The 18,198-nt window shown below is 41.2% G+C and overlaps 1 protein-coding gene across 2 annotated transcripts in view; it reads left to right on the top strand.

The window, feature by feature from the left end:
- The first annotated feature begins 346 nt into the window (after nt 1-346).
- The window catches only part of AFF2 (ALF transcription elongation factor 2), a 337,074-nt gene continuing 319,222 nt past the window's right edge, over nt 347-18,198 (top strand). For both annotated transcript variants that reach the window (XM_067304178.1, XM_067304179.1), the window contains exon 1: nt 347-402. In XM_067304178.1, coding sequence (XP_067160279.1) covers nt 356-402 — 47 coding nt within the window. In that variant the 5' untranslated portion in view covers nt 347-355. The remainder of the gene's footprint in view (nt 403-18,198) is intronic.

Below are 18,198 nucleotides of genomic sequence, written 5' to 3' on the forward strand. Positions count from 1 at the left end.
GTGTGAGTGTGCGAGTGTGTGTGTGTGTGTGTGCGTGTGCGTGTGCGTGCGCCGGGGCCGCCGCCGCGCCTGCCTCTCGCAGCCAGCCGCGCCGCCCCGCGCCGCGCCGCCCCGCGCTGCTGGCGGCGGCCGGAGCGGGCGGCGGCGGCGGCGCTCCGCGAGCCCCAGGCGGCTCGGCGCGGCGCGGCGCGGCTCGGCGCGGCCCGCGGCGGCCGCCGCTCCCCGGGGCGGCGCTGCCCATGCCGGCCGGGCAGCCCTAGCCGCGCCGCCTCGGCTCGCCTCGGCTCGGCTCGGCGCGGCGCGGCGCGGGGCGGGGAGGGGGCACCACTTCTCTGAGTCTCGCCACCAGATCGTTATGGACCTATTCGACTTTTTCAGGGACTGGGACTTAGAGCAGCAGTGGTAGGTTTTTTTTCCTTCTCCCCCCCCCCCCTCCGGTTGCCCTCCACCCCTCTCCCTCTTTTAGCAGCGGTCTCCCTCCTTCCTCTCCTCCCTGCGCTCCCCCGCTGTCTTAGCCTTTGTTAAGGGGGCGAAGCGCCCGGTGCCCGGCGCGGAGCGCGGCCGCGCTGCGCCCGCGGGGAGCCGCGCCGGGCTCCGCGGCCGCGCCGGCGGGCAGCACCTCGCGCTCCGCCGGCCGCGGGGGCGAAGTTGGCCGGCGGGGGAGGAGAGACGGGGGAAGCGCCGAAATCCGCCGGTGTGCCGGCAAAACCCGACGCCCCCGGCACAAAAGCCCCCAGAAAAGGGGGCGATTGCAAGAGGCGACGTTGTCCGCGGGATCGCGGCTTGGCTCGTGTTGTGTTTAGGGCTGTCAGTGACAATATTCCTTTCACGGGGAGCAGCGCGACTGTAGTTTTGCTGTGTTGCACAGTTCAGCTGTAGCCCTGTTCAGCGGGGGGGTTTCTGTTGCTGTTTTTGCGGGTTTCCTATTCTGGATAAAGCGTTATTGAAGTTAGTCTTGGAAGTGGGAAGCTCAGTCCCCATGATACTATAACAGGTCTTTTCTTTCTTTCTTTCTTTCTTTCTTTAAGAGTGGGGTTTTTTTAGGTCGGTATTGCTCTGCAAATAGAGCGCACCTTGAAAAGGTCCGTGCATCTGCTTAAGTATATCGTAAACTTGTTACCAAAGTAAATGTTAAGGAATTTTCGGTGGGTGACAAGTAGCTAAGAAAGTTAGCATTTCGGTAGATATTTAGTTGCTTCCCGGCTGGTTAATAAGATTATGATTATTCATTATGACTATTTTTATTGGTTCCTATTTTACTTTTCCTATTTTAGTTCTCAATTTAGCAAAGACGGTCATAGTTTTTTAAACTATGCACGGTAGAATTCAGAGGTTGGTTACTACTTCATTGAATGCTTTTGGGCTAAAGTGCAGTTTGCTAAGAAAGAGAGAGATTAAAATACTGTATTTTGCAGTCCTAATCTCTAAATGTCACACAGATTATATATGTGTGTATGCATATGCATAGGGACCTCATGCTTTGCAAAAGGGTTTACTTTGTTGGTAATATAAAGCTATTTCTAGGAAAAAGATCGTTTATTTAGTTAATAACTATCATTTTGCTAAACACAGTGTAGCAGCTATGGTTGCAAATCCAAGATAATCAGAACCAAGTACCTGTCACGTTCTACTTTACAGCAATTTGGAGTAAATCCTTGGAACCGTAAATTACACTATATCGATATTAATCTGTAAGCAGACGTTTTGGATCCTGTGTGCATTTTATCAGCTCTGCATAAACCATCACATTACATCTTTTAATAACCATGCTGTTGTTGTTTAAAAGTAATAATCACAATAAAATTAGTGCTCAATTAAATATTATGCTTCTACCACACTGTCTTTACTCTGCTACACTAATTTATTTTGCAGACAACTGATAACCACCGTATTACTACTCAAATAATATTTGCATACAATTTGCCTAATTTATAGTGTGGGTAACATCATTAATTTGATAGAAGCTGTTACAACCGAATATGTGGGTGTAGTTCAAATACTAAGCACATTATAGGTATTGAGTTTTAATGTTTGCTTAATAACTTACTTTCATTTGACTCTGGTTTTATGTGGATTTAGAGATGTGCATCAGAAAGAAGGGAACTCTTGTGCCTCTGTTTTTCCATAAAATATTAATATCTTGCCCCTTGTTCTATGAATTTCACTCACTTGGTTTCTTACAGCGAAATTTACTGTTTCTAATGTTTTTAGGATCCATGAGGCAAGAACATGCTTTACTTTATGACTGTTTCTAAGTGTTTGATATCTACGCAAACTCTCTATATGACACAGGCATTCACACACGGGTGGATTACTTATTGCAGAGATCAAGTTGGATTTAGCCTTGGGTAATCCAAATGGTATGTGCATGTGTGCACACATGTACATGATATATGGGTACACAATCTATACATATACACAAACATTACTTGGATTTTATTGTATGTGTAAAGATTTCTGTGTTACTGCTTGTCTCTCCCAGGACAAGTAATGGCTTTGCTAAGAAGAGATGAATTTGGCTCATCTATTGATATCGCATGTGTGTTTATATGTGTAATTTATGTATGCATGCATAATCTCTGCACACCCAGAAGGATGCATGCTTACCCATCAAAATTTATTAAGTTTTGTCCATATATACATATATGGTATATTTACTATATAATACTTAGGAACAAGTGTATATAACATGATGTGTGAATTTGTGCTTTGTAATTTGAAATTGTGTTTCTGACTGTAAGCTGGCCTTTGTAAAACATGTGGTTTCATAACCATTTATTAGGTAATTAAGGACCCTCTTCTGCATTCCTTGTAAACCTAAAACTTCTGCTAATCTGTGCTACAATCGCAAAGAAGGCAAGTTCAGGCCTACAGTATGCGTGTGGGTGTTTGTATGTATTATCTGCATACAAAGTACAACAGAAACATAGTTAGCCTGAGAAATAGCTATATAAAAAAATATTTATAGCTTGAGTGAAGATTTTTATCCAATGAGAAGGTGTAAGGGTAACACTTGCTATGAATTGGCATTATATCAGGAAATAACTCCCCAAAGGTTTGGGGATGAGGGGAAAAATACTGTTAATTTTTTCTTTTTTCCCCCCTCCAAAGGGGGTGGTACTTTGTGTCAACTTCTTGAAACATATTTTGTCAAGAACTGTCAAAGGTACAGTGTGCACTGCCACTACATATGTTCTTAAATTCTCTCCTGGCATCAGGATGATTAGTGGGAGCTTTGTCTTGATACAAACTGCAGAATCAGCCCTTTAGTTTCCTATGTTAGGAGTGGTCACAATAGCAAAGGAATGAGGTGTTTTAATGAACCTTCATCAAGATTGTTGTTGGGAGGGTACCTGAGGGAATTTCTTAATTTTTACATGGTAACACTTGGGTTCAAATTAGTGAAATATGTAAAATAAGGCCACAAATATCCCTGTGGATGTTTTGCCAGATTTGAAAAGCTGCAAAAAACCAAATGAATCTAAACTCTGGCCTAAGTTGAAGGGCCAAAGCTGAAGTCTGTTAAGGCTCCTGGACAAATAAGAACCCATCACCTGGCCTTGCATTTAATACGAACTGTTCTAGGAGGGAGAAAGGAAGGGAGATGGATATAATGAAAAGCTTGAATGCCTGTGTGCACCAAGGGGACCACTTGCTGTTAAAAATCAAATTTCGTCTTTTAAATCGCTTTCTATGCTTGTCTGTGGTAACCAAGTAAATGAAATCCTGAAGTGTCCTGGGACCGTGCGGCTGGGTTTGAACCTGTTCACTGAGTTAGGTGGTGCCATTAATCAGCAGCTAGGAAACAACACAACCCAACAAATCCCGACCATCCCAGAATATACAGCTCTTCAACAGCACAAACAAAGGTGGAGAGATTCATGGCTTATGTTTTATTTATTGTTGTTGGCATTTTTATGTGTGTATATATATATATATATATATATTTTTTTTTTTTTAAAGTCCTCCAGTCTTTAAAAAAGTGGAAGGGGAGAAAATACTTAGCAGGAAAACGCACGTTGAGGTATATAAAACAAAACCGGGCAATGGGAAATAAAATCAGCAGGTAACACTATCGTTGGAGCTGTGTGGTTGTGATAGGGAAGACTTCACACTGCAGAGAAACGAGCCTCTTGTTTTTACTTTTTATATTATGTATCACAAGTAGCCTAATTACGGCAAAACCAGCAAACTGCCAGTTATACAGGAAGAGGCTTAAACTCACTAAACTGTTATATAAATAGAAAGTTCAAAGGTCTGTTTGTGGCTGACGAAGCTGAGAACAGGCCATCTGCGGGCCAGGTTTCTCCCCCGTGCGCGTGCGAAAGCGCGCTGCGCGGCCCGCGGCGAGCCCCCGCCCGGGGGGATCCTGCCCTGCGGACCACGGCGGGCTGCAGGGCTCCCGCCGCCGCCGCCGCCGCCGCCGCCTCCGCCGCGGCCCCTTCCCTCGCTGCCCCCGGCCTCCGCCGCGGCCCCTTCCCTCGCTGCCCCCGGCCTCTGCCCTGGACCTTCTCGGGCACCGTGCTTGCGCGGGGCGCTTTAACCGCTTGCCGAATACAGAGTCTTCTGCACGTTGAAACCGTGTTGCGTTCCTGATGGGAACGTGTGAAATAGAGTAGCTAGACTCTTTGTGAATTAGATTTTTTTTTCTTCCCCCCCCGGAGGTGGGGAGAGCATTTGAACAGGGGAAAGTCAAATTCTGAATGGATTTTTGTAAGTTTTTTTTTTTTCCTTCCTCTCCCTTTCTTCTCCTTAGAAATATTACAGTTGAATTGCAGTTATTTTTTGGATTTGTATTACAGACATCCCCGAGTAATTATTTGAAAATGTTTCATTTTCAATTTGCTTTGGAAGTGTAAGTGGATGGATTGTGTGGCTGCTGGTGGGTGGGTGAGGGGGTTTAGATGCTGTCAAAACAAGCAGCTGAGAAAGACCAAAAATATTCTTGGGCCAAAACCTGTACTTTAAGTACATCCTGATTTAATAATTCTTCCCTGGCTTGTATTGAACTCTATGGACTGTAAATCTTATAAGAATTTGGCTATTTGCAAACATTAAGCTCACATCTATCCTATGAGGCAAAATTACAATCAGTTTAATAGCATTTGAATTGTTTTTCTGATGATTCATTCAAGAATTTAATGACTTTTAAAATATACAAATTGGTGTGAAGAGTAGATACTTCTCTAGATTGTTCAGCTATTCCAAAGCCAGGGAGAACTTCGGAGCGTTTAAGCACTTTGTACATGAATGCAGATGACATTGTTTGGGGGGTTATTTTTGAATAAGGATGGTGTTATGATGCAGGTCCTTCAGCCGAGCAGAATGATCCCTTTTGTGCCTCTGACAGGACTGTCATGTCAACCTGGAATTTAACTAAGTAATTTAAGGGGAAAAGGTGGCATTCTCTAAAGTGTTAATTTAAATATACTAAATGATCTCTGAGAAATGGGTGGACATTGCTGGTCTTTTCAGACTTCTTAGGACTGCAGCGGTGTTCTCCAGACTTTCAGAAAGGGTGTTGTGATGGTCTCTGTGTTATGAAGCACAAATGCTATTTCTGTTTGAGTTGAGAGTAAAACTCCCATCTTGTGAAATGTGACAAAATTGTCTCTAATCCCAAGAAAAAGCACATGGGTCTTAATATAGCTGTGTCCATAGGCAGGTATATAGTTTTAAACACACAATCCTATTGAAATCAGTGGTGTTACTCACATGTTTCAAGTTAGGTGTGTATGTAAGTGTGCATTTACTGAACTGGGTTCTTGATCACTCCCAAAATATTCAAAGCATTTTACCAGTGGACAAAACCCCAGTTCTCCATATGTTTGGTAATGGCAACCGATGTTATTTTAAACTATATAGTATGCATCTGTTTGCCTGAACTCTATCAGCAGTTTTACATGATTGTACAAATGACTGGGCAGCCAGAAAGAATGCAAATATTAAAGCTCAATTTTTATAAAAGATCCAGAAGAGCTGTAGGAAGCATTTTGCAGTCTGAACCTATGAATAATGTGGAATAAGCACCTAAACAGATAGGTCCCAGCCTGTATTTCCCTAGTGCCTTTAGTTTAAGATAATGGAGTTTCTTTGTGCAAAGGACTTGAAGGATTGGGCTCCTGGATGTTCATTAAATATATATAATCAATAAATACCTCAAGCTACCTATGTCTTCCTCCAGCTTGGGTCTGAGCCAGTAGCCGGTGATGTCAATGGAGATACTCCCAATTGACTACAGAGGGTCCTGGGTTTGACCCTGTTATGGCCAAAAGGCATACCTTAGGAAATGTGGAGCACCTCTCTAATGACTGGGATCAGCAAGGCGCTTTGCATGCACCTAATACTATGCATGTGAACAACTCCACTGAGTCCGATTTTAAATCTGTCCAATTCAAATTTACTACCTTTCTTTTGAAAAGAAAAAAAAAAAGAAAAATGGAGAGGAAAGTCTGAATCTTTTCTCTTGGTTGCAGTTAACAAAACAGAATTTATAAAAGCATCCAACATCTATTAACACTGAAAGCTGACACTGTGGCAGAACTCTGGGTTTTGCAAGTTAGGAATTCTTCCCTAATCATTGAAAAAGAAGATAGTGAATCCAGTATTATGTCAAGTTAGTATAACCTTCCAGAGCACTCATAATATAGTCAGGAACTCACAGTAGTGACTTAAAACAATAAGTGTTTCATTCTTTTACTATTACTGAATACTGTGTATTGATACTTTGTAATCAAAATCATTGTTTAAATTGTTGTAACAGCTCTTGGTCACAGAGGTCAGAGGGTATGTTACTCCTGACTAATGGACAAATGTAGAGATAAAAAGCAGACACAAATGAGAGGAAAGGTGGTAACATGCATCTCAGTAGAGTTTTAAGCTGCACTTTGAATAAGTTCTAACAATACAGTTATTTGACCACAGATTCTCACAAAGAGCATGTATTAAATCTGGATTTGTAAGGGAAGATTTTGGGGAATGAGCTGGAAAACTGTGCTGGAGCCCCATCTTGCAAAAACTTAAAAACAACTGCGAGTTGCTCCTTGATTTCAACAGGACTGCTGTTAAGTGCACTCAGTGTAATGGTTTTGCAAAGTTGGGCTCATTAATGATGAAAAATAATATGGAACTAGACAGCTGAGGTAAAGGAATAAACCAAAACTTCCTTCAGTTAACTTCCAAGCTATTACAAACTACGTTTTATCATGTGGAGGCTGTTTTTCAACTCATACATAGCAGATCCACACCATAAATTATTACGACTGTTAAACAAAGGTCTAGCCACTAGTCTCTTCTGTAAAACTTTATATCACATTTTAATGACATTTTATATACATGTTCAAATCAAGCCAAGTTGTTCTCCACTAAGAGAAGAGAACTCTCACTTGTGGAATTTCTTTTCTTTATGTGACCTCAACAACTAATCTGTGTCTACTTACTGCAGATTACCTTATTCCAAGTGATCCGAGATGGTGAGATTTAAGGAGAGCTGAAGGTGATATCACAGCTGGAAGGTGATTTTCATTGTGGTTGACATAGAGAGTGGGGGAATGCCATTTACTGTGTATGATGTGTAAGTCTGGTTTAATGAGGAGCGGTAGTCAGAGATTCAGATGGATTCCTGGCTCAAATGCTGCATGGTGCTAGCAGTTATAGTAAGACATGAATAGCCCACTCTAATTACATGTTTTTATAGGGGTGGGGTATTAACAACCAGCAAAGAAGAAAATGAGATAGAGCAACAAGTTAAAAATCACTTAGTTGTTCCTTTGGCAAATATTATAATAGCTATTTTTGTATGGCTGTGGGTGTATATGGTATTGTGGAATAAGTAAATTCTGTAGCTCTACATTGCTTTCAGTACCCGGGGCTCTAACCTGCAGACATCCTGCTACTGAGAATAGTGCTTTTTCCTTTTGGCATGTCACATGGACTATTGTCAGGATCAGACCCTAGCTTACAAGTTTCATTTTTGGTCTTTCAAGTGTAGATTCTTACCAGGCAATAGTATCTACAACTTGCAAAGTGTGATATCTAAAAGTAAGATCAAGTGAAAATGGAGCAGTGCTTGGTGGCATTTGGTCTGCTCCGAGAAGAAGGTTTCAATACGGAGTGTTTCCCATGTACAAATTAAGTCTGAGGGTAACAATCCACTGTCTAAGATTTATGTATTCTTTTTTCACCCTTTACTGTATCACTGGTTTAGGGCATGATTTCACTTGCAAGAAAAAAATAAAACTATCAGTAGAAAAAGCACATGCAAAGCTCCTGGAGACTGGGATTCCTTTAAATCTAAAATCAGGAAACAGAATGTTAAGGTTGCCAGTTCCCACTTATTTTAGTCTCTTGTCATGAGGGGAAACTGAGATCTTGCAGTAATATAGTGTTTAGGTGATGTTGTTTCTATGCAACTGTCAGTGGCCATATTTATGTTGGAGAATGTAATGGTCAAGATTTGGAGGGAAAAAATAAAAGACTTGATTATGGACATCTCTGCATAGAGGCCAGCTTGAGAGATGATTTTAGGGGGCTTAATTCTGAAAAGTAAAAGAGGCTGAGCACCTTTTAGGTCCTTTCCTGGATTCTCAGGTGAGACACCCATAGCTCGGAGTAGCCAACTCATGTCTAAAAACATTGGGCTGCTTTTTCAAATGCTGGGATGAATTTTCTTCCCATTTCTTTCCTTTAGAACAATGGAGTGACATTCTTCCTGGTGTTTTCTATGTGGAATAATGATGAGGAATTATCTTCTCTGTCTACAAGTGTTTAAAAACTCATTAGTTAGAGTCCCTGAAAGAATTCCGGTACAAGTCAGTGGGTGTGGTGGAGCTGATTGTAATGGGAGGCGGACTGGGCCCTGGGGCTGGTGGTCAGCAGGGAGGCAGCCTTGTAAAGAATACTGTGCATATGCTATAGTAAGCATTTTCATAGATCTCCTCTGTGGGAAAGGACAATGGCTTTGGAGCTCATATTTACTCAAAAAGCAGCTCTTTGATTTTCATGGCTTTATGCTTCATTGCACACTGGAAGGCCCATTTGTCTTCACCAAGCCTTTGAAGAGGGATAGGTGGATTGAGGCATTGACCAATGGCTGAGAGTAGTGGTTGCTTGGTGAAGGAGATAAGTTGCATTGCATTTTGTTTTGGTAATACTTGGCAGAGTTATAGTCGTTCTTTTCAAGTATGCTGAATCAAAATGAATGTGTATTTAGAAATACAACAGGGATTCTGTTACTGGCTCTGCTACTAGCCGCTTTACCTCCTTGGGAAAGCAGCTTCGTGCCTGTCAAAATGGGGTGATGGTGTTTACATCTCTGGTAACTTGCCTGCTGTTGTTCAGGTGAAAAGCATGAGAGAGAGGCCAGGCATAGCTACCTTATTCTGGTGTTTCTGATCACTTTTTTGTCTTCCTGGGGGCTAGTTGGGAACTACTTTTGTAATTTGCTGTACGGTGAGCTTCACTTTATCTACGAAGCCCTTCACAGGCTTGCTTTTACTGCGTGAACTACAAGAGGATGAAATATTGTTGACCCAAATTGTCTATGCACAGCTCATGCATTGAGATCCTGTGTTGGATGCAACTTTTGTGCTGGTGATATCAGACACATGCTTAGAAAATGGGGTATCATTTCTGGCTACAGACCTTTCATGCAACCTTGATTTATATCTCAGTGCTTTGCCTCCTTTTGTAAAGTGAGAATAATAGTATCTCATAATTTTGCTGGTAGATTTTTAAGGCATTTTACAGGAAAGTCAGTATCATTATCCTTTTTTATATATGGGGGAATGGAAGCAGAGAGGTGAAATGACTTGCTCAAGGACTCTGCGTTGGTCAGAACTGCTATCTGCTGAGTTCCAGTTCGCTGCCTGCCCCCTCCGATGGGTATATTTTCCTATTCCACAGGGGTATGATGAGGTTAAATTCCTTAATGTTTATGAATGTTTATGGTGATAGATCAAGACAGGAACCTAGGCAGATATATTAGTAGGGGAAAGGCAAGCCCATAAAGAGAAGAGGTAGGATTTGGGCAGAGCATATCTACAAGAAAAAAGAGTCAAAGCAGAGAAGCTAGACAGAAGAGCAGAGCACGTGCCATGTATTTATAGCTTGCATATTTGATATAATTTGCCCTGCTCTGAGCTGCACAGTGAGGGCCATGGACCTGCTGGAGACAGAATGGTCTCGTTACTCCAGAAGACTTGTTATTTCACTGGTCTTACAGCACGGCTTTCTATATGTAGCTGTAGTTTAAGTAAATGTCGTATCTTGGACGCTTGACTGAATAGTACATCTACGCTCCTTCAGAAATGTTGTTGCTCTTTGGGCCAGCTGCTTTTGCTTCTAGCAGACTGTTGCTTTGTTGGTTAACCCTGGGCGTGAGTTTTCTTCACATATATTATTAGACTGAACGTATTTTCTATTTATACCACTTGAGGATACAAATTACTGCATTGTGTTTAGTAAGCACTACTAAGAGAACATCTTTGTGATGTAAAAAACACAGAGGCAACATTTTATTCACCATATAAAAACTATTGGAAGGCCCCTCCTTTCAAGGTTCAAGGGAAAATAGACAGCAAAAACAATTCTGTGGTCTTTATTTTTATGTCCCAGAAATCAGGAGGAATTTGGACATACACATTTTAATAGATTATGTGGGTGGAATTTGGTTCTGAAATTAATGATGGGCTTTTGAAGAAGGAAGTGAATTTTGATGAAATCAAATATATAGTTTTAAGGCAATTACAGAGATTATTAGTAGCATACATACTTAGAATTGTTGTCTTCATAGCTTTGATAATTGCCTATGGGCCAGCAAAGTTGCACTAGAGGTGTGAGCCAAAGGCCACTGCAGCCTGCCAGTTTTTCATTGATTGATTTAGTGAAGTCTAAAACATCCTACTTTGCCAGAGCTTCCTTTGCTTTCTCATGCCATTTCTGGAAAAGATGACCTTTACCTACTATGGGGTAGCGCTCCAGAAGGATTATACTATCTGTTGTAATATTTTGTTACTGCCTTTCCTTCTCTCTTTAACCAGCCCTTGCCCAGACTAGCTGTTCTTCCATGTGCAGGTAGAGTGGTCATAGATAAGGTAGTGTAATAATTATATAGTGTTTTTGATATGTGTGTTTAAGAAAACCCCTGTTTGCTCATTCAGAGTATTCCAGTCTTCTGTTTGCAGAGCATTCAGCACGTTTGGGTCACAGACCATCACTAGGTGTTATCCTCGTCAAAATAATAAATAATATACTTTCTTGCCACTTCACTCTTCCTGATTCTTTCCCTATTACCCAAGACAAGCTGTTGTGTGAGAATTTTTCCTGGTTATAGACTGCTCATGAATCTTGCAGTACATGACACATAGACATCTAACAAACATGACTAGAAACTGTATAAAATACACACATGTAACACAGAAATAGTATGTTTGAAAACACATTACAGCTCCATGAATAACCTGACATCCAAAATGCTTTTCTTCTGTATGTCCATAAATGAAGTGTATTCTGCTAGCTGCATTTAAACTAGATCAGGGTTATCTTAGATTTTGTAATGATTTCTGCTTGCAAATTCAACTTCAGTGATAAAAGGTCTCATCAAAAAAAATGAGGCAGGCTAGAATGTTTGGTTAAGACTTAATATCTTCCTAACTAATTATAATGCAATGTCAACATAGGCTCTAATGTCTAAGGAAAGCAAAAGGACATAAATGATACAGTTCCATTGTAGCCGGTCTTTTGTAAACAATTAACTGCTAGGCGCAGGTCTGAAAGAAAGGCTGGAGAATTGATAGACCTGTTCCAAAGGGCTTGAAAAGTTGAAGTGATTTCTAAATGTAGATTAGGAGCAAATGATGACAGCCAAGCCAGCATTACCTCAGTTGATTAATTTATAAGGATACTGGTCAATGATTTTAACCAACAGCTATGCATAGTAGAATCCTAATGGGATCTGTCTGTTAAGATTACATAAAGTAGAGCATTTGATTTATTTCATAGCTTTCCAATGCGCCACTTTAACTTCATACAAATAATGCATTAGTCACACTGGATAAAATGGCGTATTGAATAAAGTTGTGATTTTGTCTGCTTCTCATAATCTGATTTTATAAAGGATTAAATCGGTTTTAGTAGTTTATTCATATCATAAAAGATATTGTCGGTTGAATGAAAACTTTACATCTGCCACTTTCTATCTCATTAGAAAAGACAGTAACATAAAGTTCCTCATTTCCTTCCAGTCTGTTTTATCCCCTAGTGTGCCTGAGTGTGTGTGTCTTTCGTACATGTTTGTATATTATAATGTCAGTGCGTTTTCAAAGTTGTGGTTAAGACTGCGTCATAATTTTCAGTTTAGGAGGGGTAATACCAGAGGTTATAAGCGTTCTGGTAAAGACAATACCCGACCAGGAACGACCCGGGGAGAGGGCAAAAGGGAGGATGACTGTATGCCAAAAATCTGAAAATAATGGCATTCAGTGACATGAATGTATTGTCAGATTCAGCAAGGTATTTAAGTACTTGCATTGCTTTAACTATGAGTATGCCCACTTCAGTGGACCCAAGTACATACTTACTGATAAGCGCATGTTGACTTATGGCTGATTTAAGAGGACATAAAGGCTGGGCATTCCTCTGCGAACTTCAGCAAGAATTGTCTGTTGTGATCAAACTGTCTAACTGTCATAGTGCTAGTGTTTTTTAAAACATTCCCCTACTTTAAATGCATTGGCTCTTGTTTTTATTAAACTAAGTATTTAATGCAAACTTGTAAATTTAGGCGTTATTTATGCATTGTGGTTCTGTTGCTGGAGTGTTGGCTTATTGTTTGTCTGTGCATTTTATTCCCTTTGTTTAAACATGTGTCATTGACAAAACACTGCCATTACGGCTGCGACTTGTTTTCACCTAGGCCTTTAAAGTCAGAACAGATTATCTTTTCATAGATGCTTTCTTCTTTGTATTTTAGATTCTTACCACTTCTATCTAATCCTATAAAGTTTTTGGGGCCAGATTTGGTTGTTCTGAGCCCGAGCTTCGCTGGGTTTCTGATGGTGAGCAGGGACGTAGTCTCCAGCTGTTTATTAGTTGCTTTTTTAGTCAGAAAAACAGATCAGAGCTCTGAGGACTTTGTGAGGATGCAACTTCTTCATTCATGTTTTCATTTGTTGGTGGATGTTGCAATTTTACTGGCTCCAGCTTTTCAGTCTTGGCTCCTTTTCCCACATACTTCGAATCAGTAGGAGTGTTTTGATTTAAAATGTGTAGTCAGCCTCTTCTGCAGAACAGAGAGCCACTTGAAAGCTTTGGTTGCGACTGCAGCAGAAGCAGTTGTGGCCGCCGGGTGCTGCAGGGAGCTTGGCGGGGCTGGTCCCGCTCATGCAGAGGTCCGGGGGTTGCATGAGTGCTAATGCAGGTTCGATCCCGTTTGACTCCCAGAGCAGGATTGGGCCTGTGTCCGATTCCAGGCAAGCTTCATAAACAAGACTTTATAAAAATCATGCATTGTTCATTTTGCCCACTTTGTTTATTTTAGGAGAAAGGACAGCGGTAACTAGCTTTTTGCTCAGAGCTGGCCATTTTCTCCGAGACAGGGATGCACTCACTGACTGAGCAGTACAGTCACAGCTGAGTCATTTTTTGCTTAAATTTTGTTCTGAAATTGAGAAGAAACCATTTACTTGTCACGAAACTGTTCTTGGTAGCGAGCATACTCCCATGACGCAGAACGCTCCTAGGAAGAGGAGTCGTGTTCGCTGAAGCGGAGATACGCCCTAGGCTCAAGTTTTTGGGGCCAGATGTGCAAGGGGTATGAATGGGTTTGCTTGCTGTCGTTTCCATTTGGTGTCACTGAATGAACAGGGCCTTCTTTCTGAGCTAAATTTAAGCTGCCTCTGCAGCAGGCTTACCTAAATATATCAAACCATGCTAATATCTGACTTTGCTTTAAAAATGGGTAGTCAGGGATGAGCAGGCAGAGCCCTGCTTTGAGCTGGCATGCGTAGGTGGGTGCTGCAGTGGCGCTGCGTGGTGCAGGAGCGCCCGTGTCTGCTCGGGGCTGCCTGAGGCTCGCCCCGACCCCGCAAACCCGGGGACAACCCTGGGCTGGGGCAAACACCCATCACTGACTGGAGGACATCTGAGCCTGGTGTTTTGCACGTGCACGACTCTGTTTAAATAGGAAAGTATTTGCCAGTGTTCTCGTGGATGTCATATGGTTAGGGCCGGGGTGGAAGCATGTGCCGATGAGGTTCGGTTCCGGCCGCTGTCCAGAACGTGAGCCGGTCCTGGACCCGCTGTCCTGTGCCATGCTGGGGGCTAATGCAGCCGCCAGCAAGCAAGCGGCCCTGTGCAGCCCTGTGAGATGGTTTCTGCAATAAGACAAGGCACACGTATTTAAATATGAAAGAACAGTGCCACACTGTTTGTTTTCTGCAAGGAGGACTGACTGTATCTCTGAATAAACAGACAGCAGCCTTTTATGGGAGATTTTTGTTGTATTTTATTTGGCAGCTGTTTGTCTTAATAGGAATTCTTCAATAGTATTTATTGTATTTTGTTCTGGTAGGGGGGAGAGCCAGAGCAGAATCTGAGCAGTTTTACTTGCTTTACTCATTGTGAACAATAAGAAAATATTGCTGTATTAATTACTGTAGTGCTTTATTGGCAAAAATAAAGAGATCCTATAATATGAAATTGCTAATATAAGAAAGGCTTTGATTTTCTCATTAGCACAGGATATTTTGCATCTGTTCTGGTTCACAAGTGCATTGTCGCCACTTAAATAATAATAATGACTCAGTAATGAATAAGAATAACAACAACAAATAGGCATGCGAGTATGCAGGCAGTCAGGCACCCTCCGGTGTTTATCAGTAGGTTGATTTTGGAGGTCTTGCAAAATGAGCTGTTCCCATATGCCTATTCAGATTTTGTTAGATCACTGCACAGCCCTCAGATTCATTTCACTGCTGGCATGGGTGCGTTATCTACAATCACTTTTTTCCTTGTGTGTCAAGAGTAAAGTGGTAAAGTTCTCACCTGAAATAGAAAAAAAAAAAAAAAAAAGAAGAGAGGAATAAAGAAGACTTAAATGCTTCTGAGTGGAATTAACGTAAATTTTCGTTCTTTTTATGTGAATTGAGTCTTAAGGGTTTCATTGTTTTGAATTCATGAAAGTATCAGAGCTTTGGGTTGTTCTGCTGCAGTCCTTCAAGCATGTTCTTGAACACGTAGCCTGAAAACACCTTCACGATAGTTCAGCTCAGTTTGTAGCAAGTTTTCCCCACTTCTGTAGTTTCTATTGCAAAAACAGATGCATTAAACTGATGTTAGGAGTCTTGCACATACAAAAGCCTAGGAATCCAAAATTAAGGTTCAAAATCCAGTTTGACCCTCAGTTCATAACACTGTCTGTCACACCTTTTATTAAGTCACTTGCCTGTATGGTATGCTGTACAATACAGTTTATGGATTTCAATTTTTTGCAGCTCCTATCCAATGCTGGATAGTTAAGAACAGTGTAAGTGAAGGACAGCGCAATGTTCTGCCTATTGTTAAAGCAGCAGCTAATTTCATCAAAAAATGCTAACTTTTAGCCATATTCTTCAAAATAATATGGACTAAGAAATGATTTGGCCTTAATGTTTCTAAGTTTACTCTGAGAGAAAATGAAAGAACTTATCTCAAGTTGGGAAAAAATTAGCAAATATACTTTGAATTATGATTTTTAAAAACACCACTTTGTAATTCATGCCATTATGACCCTGCAGCTTAAGAGAAAAACACAATGTGTGTGTGTGTGTGTAAATAATAGTATGAAATTTGGCACTTCTGGTCAAAAATTTAAGATTCTGGACTGACCAACTAGAAAGCATCTTCTGTGTAAAAGGTCTAAATTTTACCTGCTATTTAATACCATTAAAAGACAGACTAACTTCAAAACAAAGCAAAGCCTTACCAAAAAGTGGCCTTATTGATTGCTCCAAGTGATTCTTGCTTTGTTAAGTCTGCATGTGCTAATGTGCACCTTCATAGTATCTGTGTATGGCAAAGGAAAGCAAAAGAGCATTTTGTTTTCTTTGTGGATTAAAATTATTTCTTGCTCTGACAACCCTTAACTATAATGGCACAAACCTTACAACACATGCACGGTTAAAATAAAACAGCAACAGGGGAAAAAAAGAATCCTTCCCCTCCAAGTAAAACAGTTTAGCCGTGGATAAGCCAAAAGAAATTGGTAAAGCAGGTAGTTTATCAGCACATGACCCGTAAAGTACTTAAAGTGATCTGTGAATGGAAGCTACCCTAAGTCTGCTTCTTGTCACAGTAATTTGTCTGGCTTAAGGGGGAAGTAAGTGGGTCTCCTTGGCAGTACAAGAGTAAGTAGATCACCAGGTAAGATCAGATAGAGGTCTCTGGTGGTAACAACAGAACTACGACAAAGCTTTTCTTTTGACACTATTTCTGCTGCTGCTGTTAATAAGTGTGCTAATTATCATGAACCTGATAAGGCTTATATTAATTGACTGAACTAAATGTAAATTCTGGTTAGATAGAGAATAGTTTAATAGACTTGACAGGTGCTAGTTTGCTTAGCTGTTGTGTTCAGAGTAAAGGCGTGCTTTAAAACATAATAATGATCTGTATTTTAAACCTTAGATTTTGGGGAGGCTTAAGATGTTCAGCCTTGACTTCTAAAAGAAAAGAGCTTAAGGTTTGCAGCATGTCTGCTGCTCCTCTTCTTCCCTGTCCTATGATACTTTATGCAAGGGTAATTAGTTCTTACAGTTTTTATATTACAATAAAATCCCAGTGTGGTCATTTGTCACATATTTGCATGGCACAGTAGTGTGGCCTGACTTGTTTGGTCTCTAGCTACTATTACTGTAGTAAACGTTAGATAATAAATAGCAAGAACAATCAGTCTGCTGACTATAGACTAGATGCAGAGTTCCAGTTAGAGGGGACTCTAATTCTGGCTTTTGGGTACATCATCTCCATGCCTCACTGTACACATATGCAAAATGGATACTGTACTACACACTTGACCAATATTTGTGAAGGTACTTTGAGGTCTTTGATTGAAATATCTTTCATGCGTCCATGCAAAATAATATCAGTATTAAAGTACTGATGGAAGGAGTATGGAAAGATGAGTAAAATGGAAATGGACATAGAAAAAACAAGCTTGCTACCTCTGGTAGTAAATGTTACAGGCTTTCTTTGGAAATGCTGGAATATTTATAGTATATTTTTATGTATTCCATAATTAGGCATTGCCATTAGTGCACACGACCTCTTCGTTTTAATTGTCAGGAGAGCTGTCACACAGTAACACGTGCTGCGGCACACTGCAGGAGCAGTCAGCTTTTGTCATTTGTCAGCTACGTTTTATTACTTTTAAAACTGTTTTAATTCTTTCCCCCTCTCCCTCATCAGTGAGTGTGATGTTCATGCATATGGCTGGCCGCCTTGGAGACTGGTGTCCTCTGCTTGCTGACAGGCCTTGGCAGGACAAGGCTCTTCTGTACTCGGATCTGGCCACTTCCAGAAAGAAGAGAGGGTGTTTCAGCCTCTCTTGCTCCCGTATTTGTTGCCATTGGGATCTGAATCATGCTTGCTCGTGGCTGACCTTTACTTGTATTCCTACTATATAACCCCCTCCCTCAAAAAGAGCACGACCAAGCTCCCCGCCATGACCCAGCGAACGGCAAACCTGCCTGTTGTACCGCGAGGCTTGTGCAAAGGTCTGGACTCCGCCATCTCCCTGGGAGTGAGGCTGGAGTGGTACCTCAGGGCCGTTGGTGGTACCCGTGGGACAAAAATAGCCCTGCGCTCTCTGACTTGTGCATGCCACCTGTTCCAATGAAAAGAGGAAGCCTTAGTTGCTTAAAATAGACATGAAACTATCTGCATTTTACTGAGACCTCCAGGTGCAAATAACTCCCTATTTTAAAGTATGTAAGGTAATAGATTAACCGTTGAGAAATTAGAGTGCAGATGAACTCATCTGCAGTGTGACGGTCACCATTTCTCTGGTTGCTCCCTTTTCTATCAGTGCATGGTAATTACTAGACATTAAACTTTATTTTGGATTACAAGATCATCTCATGCTTTTATTATGTGCACTGCTTTATTGAAACTATCTTGCATTATGACTACAAAGTAAAATAAAAAATATATATATTTGATGAG

The sequence above is a fragment of the Apteryx mantelli genome, chromosome 13 (genome assembly GCF_036417845.1).
Source record: "Apteryx mantelli isolate bAptMan1 chromosome 13, bAptMan1.hap1, whole genome shotgun sequence".
In the NCBI taxonomy this organism is placed as follows: Eukaryota; Metazoa; Chordata; class Aves; order Apterygiformes; family Apterygidae; genus Apteryx; species Apteryx mantelli.